This window comes from Lissotriton helveticus, chromosome 1_1, assembly GCF_964261635.1.
Source record: "Lissotriton helveticus chromosome 1_1, aLisHel1.1, whole genome shotgun sequence".
Classification (NCBI taxonomy): Eukaryota; Metazoa; Chordata; class Amphibia; order Caudata; family Salamandridae; genus Lissotriton; species Lissotriton helveticus.
In genome coordinates, this window is record NC_136057.1 from 90,196,956 (window position 1) to 90,207,479 (window position 10,524).

The following is a 10,524-nucleotide window of genomic DNA, read 5'->3' on the forward strand; positions in this document are numbered from 1 at the left end:
CCACAATTATAATATATGTAGTTGGTGAGTTTTGTATTTCATTGTGAAATCTGAAATCAAGCATCCAAAATACCACACACATACAAGGATTGTGAGAATAACACATGTGCTTTATAAACTATGTTAGCTCTTCAGGAAACCCAGTCATGGGATGCAGACAAATATAAACCCGACCCAGAGACACTGACCAAGAAAGGAAAATCATACACATGCAGCAAAAGCTTTAGTTTGTCATCACTACTAAAGAACCATAAGCAAACACACACAGGAGAAGCAACATGCAATTGCAATGAATGTATGAAGAACTTTAGTCAGTTAACACACCTAAAAGATCATCAGCAAACACACATAGGGGAAAAACCATACCATTGCACTGAATGTGTGAAGTGCTTCAGTCGGTTATCAGAACTCCAAAGACATCAGCGAACACACACAGGGGAAAAACCATACCATTGCACTGAATGTGTGAAGAGCTTCAGTCGTTTATCACAACTCCAAAGACATCAGCAAACACACACAGGGGAAAAACCATACCATTGCAATGAATGTGGAAGTAGTTTTAGTGATTCCTCAAATCTCAGGATTCATCACCGAACACACACAGGGGAAAAGCCATTCCAGTGCAGTGAATGTGTGAAGAGCTTCAGTCGGTTATCACATCTCCAATCACATCACCGAACACACACTGGGGAAAAACCATACCATTGCAATGATTGTGGAAGTAGTTTTAGTGATTCCTCAAATCTCAGGATTCATCACCGAACACACACAGTGGGAAAACCATTCCAGTGCAGTGAATGTGTGAAGAGCTTCAGTCGGTTATTAGACCTACAAATACATAATCGAACACACACTGGGGAAAAACTATACCATTGCAATGAATGTGTGAAGAAATTCAGTCTGTTATCAACCCTCCGGAGCCACCAGCGTACACACACAGGGGAAAAACCATACCATTGCACTGAATGTGTGAAGAAATTCAGTCATTTATCAACCCTCCGGAGCCACCAGCGAACACACACTGGGGAAAAACCATACAAGTGCAGTGAATGTGGAAGTAGTTTTACCGATTCCTCACATCTCAGGAGACATCAGCGAACACACACAGGGGAAAAACCGTTCAAGTGCAGTGAATGTGTGAAGAGCTTCAGTCGGTTATCAAATCTCCAAAGACATCAGCGAACACACACTGGGGAAAAGCCATTCAAGTGAGGTGAATGTGCAAAGTGCTTTAGTCGATTATCAATTCTACGAAGACATAAGCAAACACATAGAGGGGAGAAACCATACCATTGCAGTGGATTTGGAAGTAGTTGTGGGAAGGATTTTCAACAAACTACAGGGATTAGTGATAAAACCTATAAACACAACACACTTGAACAAGTTTAACAAGCACAGACTGGAGAATATTTCTAGCTGATTTTGGTGTTAGTTCATTTTGTGCAACAACCGGTTCAATGACAGCTGCTAGAGAACAACGTTCAAAGGCAGAAGAAGTAAAAGTAAATTGTGACCTTTAACTGTGAGAAACAGTACTTGTAGTACACAACATTTACCTCTGAAGCCCTGACGCAGTGCAAAAGATGCTCATTACGATCATCAAATCCATCTGTTAATGCGCCCACCATAGTGGCACTTCCCCAGAGGTGTCCAATATCAAGCTGGAGCCTTGGGAAATTCGCTGGCTCACCGCTGACTGTAAATGATTCACGGCCAGATTAATTGTATCTGATTATATTTTAGACCTTTCTTATTTACAGAGAATCACCCAACCAACACCTAACTGGTGAAAGGACAAAATCCTTGCATGATGGCAACATTATTGATCAGAGAGAAAGCATTTGAAAAGTTTAGTTCTTAATAGGTTTCTGAAAGCTTGACGATTAGGTAAAGATTGAATCTTTAGCAGTAAATAATTCAGCTCTTGGAATCCAGAAATATTGACTTGCTGCTTTACATTTCTTGATCCTTTGCACTGGAAAAGAAATCTGGATTCATAAGTAAAGGAACACAAAAGATACTGAGTTTTGACACAAATGATATTCAGGTTTTCATTTACAAGCTTTAAGCCCAACTCTTTTTAACATCTATATCCAATCTCTGGCAACAGTGGCCAGGAGCAGAGGATTAGCTGTGGTATCTTACGCGGATGACTCACAGCTGGTGGTGGCATTATCTGACGACTCTGTGCAGCTATTGCAGATTGGATAACGGCAAATTGTCTTCAGCTCAATGGCAACAAATCGTAGATCTTGGTGGTGGGCAAAGATATCCATCTGTGGAGTGACCTCTGGTAACTGTCCTCTTTGGGCCCTCCGCCGGCTCTTAAAACGGCAGTAAAAAATCTAGGAGTCTGGATAGACCTTCTTTTCAAACCCAGACTAAGGTAGTAGCCGGAGTTTGTTTCAGGCTCCTACGTGGGCTTAATCCTTTGCTGGGTTTCTTCGACCCTACAATCCATCAGGTAATCATTCAGGCCACAGTACTCTCTAGACTGAACTATGCGATCTCCCTATATATCAGGACCAATAGGGCAGAGATACTGTGTTTACAAAAGGCACAAAATGTAGCAGCCCGGGCCCTCCTTGGTCTGCCGAGAATCCGTTCCATTGCTTGTTCCATCCGCAAACTACATTGGCTGCCGGTGGAGAAATGCACCCGAGACTCTCTGTATTGCCCACAGACTCATGATTCTCCAATCTCCTGCTATTCTGGCTAGCCTCATGGCGTCCTATAGACCTACCCGTCAGCTGCGCTCTAAGGACCAGCATCTAGCAGTTGTTCCTCGGTTAAGCTTTGGAACTCCCTCCCTGCACATATTAGAAACATTCAAAAACGTTCTCTTTTCCGTAAAACATAAAAACTCACCTCTTCCCTGCATAATTGCCTCCTGGGTGTTCTTGGCTTGCTTATGGCAGTGACATTTTAGCGCTGTTATGTCCGTTGTTGGGGCAACTGCGTGCTTTATAAAACCCATTAACATAACATAACAAGCAAAAAGATACCCTCATTTTATAAACTGCCGGTGAATGAATGGACATAAAAAGTATGTGCTGCCTCGTGAGTAAGCAGTGAAACTTTGTAATGCAGTTGGGACGTCCTCGGACCACAAATAAGATAGATCGTAGCATTCTGAATCATCTGTAAGGTGCTTTTGTGTTGCTGTAGCTGCCAAATACAGTGCTCTCGTAGCCCAGCCTTGTGTAGAGGAAGGAGTTCACCGATATAATATGCACATCAGAAGAAAGGATACATCTTCAGTAGCCAAAGATAGTAGAAACGAATGCTTTACACTGAGTTCATTTTAACAAAGTGCTGAGTCCGGGAAGTTCTTTCTGCTGCCGACCATCATCACCACCACCCAGCCATTGAGGAACAGCACCAAGACTGCTCTTCAGCACACCCATCCTTATACATAACACGCTACAGGGGTTTTCTCCAGGGTCAAACTCACTTTACTTTCATGTCAACAGCAACAAGTTCTAAACTGGACAATTTATATTCAAGAACAAGTGGTTTGTACGGCCATTAGTGGCATAATACATTTGAAACCCAGTAATTTAAAGATCTGTATTACTGATACATAACCAAACATCCAAACACCACCCATGTATGGACATCCAAGAGCCTTTAAAAAACACACTACAGAGGTGTGAACCAGGATTTACTTTAACATTAACATGAACTAAATTATGATACAACAAGAACAATCATGATGCTATGGAATGTACACAATCATGACTAGATTTTACATGTTAATAAGAAATGTATGTTTTTTGATATGTAATAAAACAACACATTTATTTAAATTCATGGTATTTGACTGTTGATTGTATAGGAAAACTTAAATGTGATTTAGTTCCTAAACTATAAAGATAATTTGTGATGTCAGCAAAGAGCCTAGTTTATTTGGCCCTAGAGTGGTCAACTGATCTCGATAGCGTGACTGCTCTCAGCAGGAGTCTGCCACACGTGGCATTAGAGGACCCTAGTCTCAATAGCATCACGGCTTTCAGCAGGAGTCTGCCACAGGTGGCATTAGAGGGGCCTAGTCTTAATAGCATGACTGCTTTCAGCAGGAGTCTGCCACAGGTGGCATTAGAGGGGACTATTCTCGCCAGTGTGCCTTCTCTCAGAGTGAGAGGTGCTGAAAATATGTCTGTCACTTCTCTTGTTAATAATCCATAAAAATACCACAGAATGTTTAGTACTTGAAAGCAGTCTGCCATACAAGGGCTTTAAACATGAATTTGTCAAATACATTTAAAACATTTTTTTTAAGGTTATGTATCTAATGTCTGATGGGTTTTCTTCGAAAGCCCTTTCTCCTTCGGAAGAAGTTTTCCATCGACATACCCAATGGGATTTCTGATTAAAGGCTGACAATCCGTCCACCTCTAAACAGGGCTGGTGGGTGGACCATTGGTTTGGCTGATATAATGCTTAGTTGCGTTTTTGATAGAGTGCCCTGTGCACCACACCCTGAATCCAGCCGGTCTATTTTGAGTTACATTTGAAGACTGTCCCCCTCATTTATAGTTTGACAGGTAGCCCACGGTCTGCCAGAGGAGCAGGCGTAACAACTTCCACTACCCCGTTGGACTACCATCCACCATATTTAGTGATCTCCACCAACCTGGCTATCCCTGGGTCTTCAGAGGAGCATCTCATACTGACCATACAGTATACATATTTAAATCACAGTGGCTGACAGTCTGGTTGTTCAACTAACGCATTAGCAAGAATACATGCCTAAGCATCACTTGGAATGACAGGTACATATCATATTTGGTAACATGATCAATGCAAGTCAATCACAGCTTCCCAACTGGCCTGCACGTTTCCGTGCTGCCGCGGGAGCCGGCCTGTCATTCTGGTCTGCCCGCTCCTGTGGGCAGACACGGACTCCGTCCCAACTCCTGAATGTCTTGATGAGGTTACATACGGGGAACTATGCACAGGTAAGATGTGGGAGGAATGGGGCGCTGTCATCTAGGTTCCCAGTTGACAGGGGGGTGAGGCAGGGGTGCGTTTTGGCCCCAACCCTGTTTTGCCTCTACGTAAATGGCGTAATCTCACATCTGGATGATGTCCCTAATAATGATGCGCCAAGGTTGGCAGGCAGGAGGGTGCCGGCGATTATGTTAGCTGATGACACCCTCCTGCTTTCCAAGTCCCTATGGGGATCCAACGAATATTGGACGGCTTTGGGGATTTCCGTCAATGCCGTGGATTGGAGATAAATGTTGACAAAACAAAATTTATGATATTTAATCCTCCGGCATCCTCCCGTCCTAATCCTATTCTGGGTTCTGCGAGATTGGAAAGGGTTACGACTTTCCAGTACTTAGGGGTTACACTGCATGAAAATTTGTCCTGGGGACCCCAACAAGTAAAATCGCAAATGAAACTGTCCCAGCTGGCGGGGGGCATTCTTAGAGTCTCCAACACTTCGACCTTTAAACCAGTGAACCCCGCACTGGAGATTTATAAGACTCAAGCGAGGGCTGCGGTTCTCTATGGTGGGGAGTTATGGGGGCACTCATGCAGGTCTGAAATCCCTAAAACGGAAACTAAATTCATAAGACAGTTATTAACACTTCCGCAAAGCACCCCGCTTCTCCCCCTAAGGCTAGATCTAGGGCTGAGTCCCATAGAAGATGAGCTGGCACTCAAACCTCTTAGGTTCTGGCGCAGCCTCTGGACAACGCCAGATCTGCTGAATTAAAGGCTAGAGCTTAAGCAAATACTAAGTTATAATAGTGCAGCAAAAATTCCCTGGTTGATGTTCCTTAAACATGAATTTGAGAGATTGGGATTACCTGCCCTGTTGCATGATCCGGAAAGAGGCTGTTGCGAGGTTTCGGGTAAGTCCCTTACTAGGATTTTTATGGACAAAAAACGTAATTCTGTTTTGTACGACTCCCATGCTGGCACTTTGACCAATTCCTTTTATTATTCAAGGTTTCCTACTTTTTTGAGGATTTTATGGATGTTGTTTATCCGATTTTAGCCAGGAAACTTTTTAAACAATGGAGATACGGTACTTTACCCTTAAGAGCTTTTACAAGCTAATGGTCAGCCTCTATAAATAAGTCTTGCCCAGGATGTAGCTGTGACGTAGAGGATGAACTCCATGTCCTCTTCTTTTGTCCAGCGTACAGTAAATCCAAGAAGCATTGGCTAGTACCTTTATGTAAAAATCTGGGTTTTCTACATTGTATATATGCTTTTATAATTCTTAAAACTAATACTTCTGGACACATTGTATTTGCACTTTCTAAGTACTTGTTAGCCATGTGGTTTAAGCGACGGCACTTAACCGCAAATGAATGTTAATGACTAAATATTTATAAGATTATTGTACTGTGAATACGTGTATTATACGTTGTATGAAATTTATAACTTATTGTGCCAACTTGAATGAACTCTATGCATAATCTCCTTTTAATCAATGTTTTTATCTTGTACTCTTTTATGGCGAAACTAGCCGAAATAAAGAATTTATGAATAATTAAGAATTCCTACTCCTCAAAAAACAAACCGTATGGCTGACCCTGGTTAGGCTCCTCAATTTTACAGTCACCAAATTAGTCCTTGTTATGTGCAAAGCACGTCCGGAGCTTGCCACACATATGCTCCACTGATCAACAGATACCAGACGTTTTCCAAAAAGGACGGTGCACCAAGACGCAAAATTCAGAAAACTCCCAAAATCTTCGATCACTGAATTCTTTATTATTTCAATCTTTAAAAAAGCCTCAGCCAACGCGTTTCGTTCTACTGAAACTTCATCAGGGCTCGATAATCACTTGAAGTTTAGTACATGAGATCCCAGGTCAGATTAGACCATACATATTCATATTCTCTCAAGTCTTGTTACTAGTAAACAAGGAAGGTTGCATCTATTTCATCAGCAAGTATCATAGGTACCACAAGTTCTCGCACATAGACCTTTGGCAATCTTGTGAGAACTGATGAGGTGTTATAATTCAAGAAAAAGACTCTGATGGGCTATAGTGTTCAATTCGGCCCGTGGTCCTCCAAGAGCAATAGTAAGCCCTCAAGGAAATAGTAAATAGGGTCCGTCTTCAATAAGAGTAGAAGTATTTATAATCCCCAAAGATGTGTACACCCGGAAGGCCCCCCAGTCATGTGACCATCCAATCTCAACCTGAAGATGCGAACTATCGTATCGGGAACTCAGAAAAAGACTGACCTGGGATCTCATGTACTAAACTTCAAGTGATTATCGAGCCCTGACGAAGTTCCAGTGGAACAAAACGCGTTGGCTGAGGCTTTTTTAAAGATTGAAATAATAAAGAATTCAGTGATCGAAGATTTTGGGAGTTTTCTGAATTCCTACTCCTAACTTCTAGAGAAAAAATGTAAACTCTGCTAAAAGAAAAATCCTATACCTGTTTCTTATAGGTTATTTTAATTGACAATACTCCTACTCTTATTGGAGACGGACTTGTGCTGAATTAATGTAAGAGTCTCCAACTTATATTGTGTATAATTAATTATTGCATTATGTCTCAGCCTACGATTAGTGTAGATAAGTGTACCGTTATTTAATGTACGCATTTATTGTCAGGATAACGTCCGCAGTCTTCCGACGAACACAGAATTATTATCAAGTCTTTATTTCTGAACAACAAGGACCGCATTACCACTATAAGTCACGTTAGTGGAATAGTAATGCTGTCTTTAATAAGACTGAGACTTTCAGTGTCAGAAAAGACACTTGGTAGGTTATTATGTATACCAAGTCTGTATCCTACATTGTGGGAAAAGAGAGAGAACCCGCATGACAGGAAGGAGGCCTGGAGGCAGCTGTAGTACATAAGGTGCTGAAAAAGGCATCTGAGTTTGAGAGAGTGGACTGTTAGCAAAGGAACCCTTGGGCCAGTGGTGGGAACGACCCCCGAAGCAAAGTGTTTCTTATAGGCATGTATTTCCTGTGCTTGACACCTTAGCCTGGCTATCGCCCCTAGGCACAGGCAGTCTCTAGGGACTGTGCTTTCTGTGGCTCTGCTGTACTATGGTAAAGGGACAAAGTAGTAACCCAGTCAGTATGTGTCCATGCAAGAGTACAGAATCAGAGGAGACAGGAAAGCACAGGATCTGAGCTATGACTGACCACCCGTAAAGCCCCATTCGGCCTGGTCTGGAGAGCACCCCACTGTGGCAAGCATTAATTATCGACAAAGAGCCATGCACACTGTCAACAGACTGCCTGCTAAAGTGACTATTAGTCCCAGGAGAACTGTTTGTCTGCTGTTGGAGGAAGATGGGTCACATCTTCTACACGCTATATAGGGCAGGACTAACAAATGCAGTGCTGGACGCCACACCACTGCAGCTGCTTGGTAAAGGGTACAAATCCCAGGAGACCTGTTGTCTGCTGGGGGAGGAGAAGGGACCATATCTTCAATGCGCGATATAGCGCTGGACTATGTCCCACAGCGCAGGACGCCAAACCACTGTAGCTGCCTGTTAAAGTGACTACAAATCCCAGGAGACCTGTTGTCTGCTGGAGGAGGGACTGCATCTTCAACCTGATTTGTAGCCCGTACTGTCTCCTGCAGCACGGGATGCCAAATCCACTTAGTTATTCCGCCTGCAAGTGTTAGTTTAACTGAGAGGCTCCTCTGCATTATCTTGTATGCAGGCAGCTGCACAAAGTAACTTCACAGCTGGGAGATCCTAAAGCAATTGTGAAAGTGACACAGCTCAGAGCTCTACAGTCATGGACTGTCTGCACAACTAGTTGACTTCTGTTCAGTTTCATAAAGCTGGCTCAGGCCCGCTCACCGCAGGGGCCTGTCACGAGTGCCCTTACTTATATTTCAGGTTCTTTGCAGCAGTAAGGTCAGTTAAAATAATGAAAGGAAAAGTTTGTGAAAGAACAGATTGCAATACTTTGTGAGCTTTTGAAAATATATTGAGTTTGTCAAACAAACTTAAGTTATCATATAGCAGCAAAGAAACCATATATCAGTTTATGAAAAACACTTTTATTACGCAACACTGTTGTCTCGAAAGTGTGAAAACATCCACCGATTTCATGAAAAACTAAACCAAATAGTACAGTTAGGAAAAAAGAGCTCTGACGTGGCAAGCACTGGCTGCGTCATAGCTCTTTATTTTCTTACAGCAGGTTGGTAGTACGGGTGCTGGGGTAAGATGTAGCATTATAAGTCTGGTTAGCTGTGTAAGTAGATATATTTAAAAGTAAAAATCTGTTGCAATTCAAGTCCGTAAAAATATATAATATGAACATTTATTTTAAATGGTTGACAGAAATGTATGTGTCTAGGATGTGCATCTGTCAATGACATACATTCACAGGGAGAGTTTAAAGTGTACGTCTGATTGAAATTAAGACTTAAACAAAGAATTTTGAGCAAAGTATTTAAAGTATGCGGTCTGGATGTGCATCTGCTAATGGCTAGTTACAAGGCAAGATTAAAATATATACATGAATATCATTAAAAGAAAACTATAAAGTGAATTATTAAAAAGAGAAATAAAGCCTCTGGTAACTAAATACATTCACACAGAGTATCCCTGTGAGGCTAAAAGTGTTTGTAAGCAGACTTCAAGATAGCAGGGAAAAGTAGATCCCACAACTCAAACAGTGGAAGGACACACAAGTACCATGGCATGCTTCAAGGAAGGTCGAAATTAACGGAAGACGACAGGGCAGAATGCGCTGACCAATGAACAGACACATACCTATCGACAGTTCTGATTCTGGTGGAATACTAATGATTTTTTAAGCAAAAAATGCCTTTATTTAATGTGTGACAAATACCCTACTTAAAGCCCACCAGTAAGCCCACCTGTATGTTGGTCACTGGATGTAAGGCTGTGACCGAATTATACCAGGTGATTCAAATGCAGAACATAGGAGGAAATATAGAGCAAACAATTCACTGAGGAGAAATGGGACAAGCTACAGGGCTACTCACAACTGGTCTCAAGAAATGCCATGTTCAAATGCTCATTTTTTGTCTCTCTGCATCAGAAGTGTCTTTGGCTGCAGGGGTGACGTAGGGTGACTCTGGTCAGTGGTGACGGAGATAGTGTCACTCATAGTCATTGAAATGTCACTCATAATTACACAGAAAATATGAAATATGTCACATATAGCAACCTGAAACCTTGGTAGCTATGGATGAATAGTCTTTTAAAAGCAAATACCAGATATGGCACAAGTTTACATGAAGACGGATGAATGCTGGCTCGCTCTCAGTTACTAACTTCTACAACGGAACATTGTTGCTGCTGCAACAGACGGACCCCCTGCATGGCTAGCCTGCAACAACTCGTCGTGGACTCCCGGGACTGTGGTGCAACCAACACCACCCCTGCATGATTCATGGTCATGTGCCACTGTACACACACCGATGGTGACAGCACTCACTTTAACACAACCTGAAGGGGGGAGAGGTGAAATCCCTATTCCGACCTCCCCAATTTATGACTGCAACACACAAAGGAGTAGGGAAGTGGATA

The 10,524-nt window shown here is 42.3% G+C and overlaps 1 protein-coding gene across 1 annotated transcript in view; it reads left to right on the forward strand.

Moving 5' to 3' along the window:
• LOC144754699 (uncharacterized) overlaps positions 1 to 3,623 on the forward strand; it is a 73,553-nt gene extending 69,930 nt beyond the window's left edge. Inside the window, exon 3 of the mRNA XM_078642875.1 lies at positions 419 to 3,623. Coding sequence (XP_078499001.1) covers positions 419 to 1,212 — 794 coding nt within the window. The 3' untranslated portion in view covers positions 1,213 to 3,623. The remainder of the gene's footprint in view (positions 1 to 418) is intronic.
• Positions 3,624 to 10,524: the final 6,901 nt, after the last annotated feature.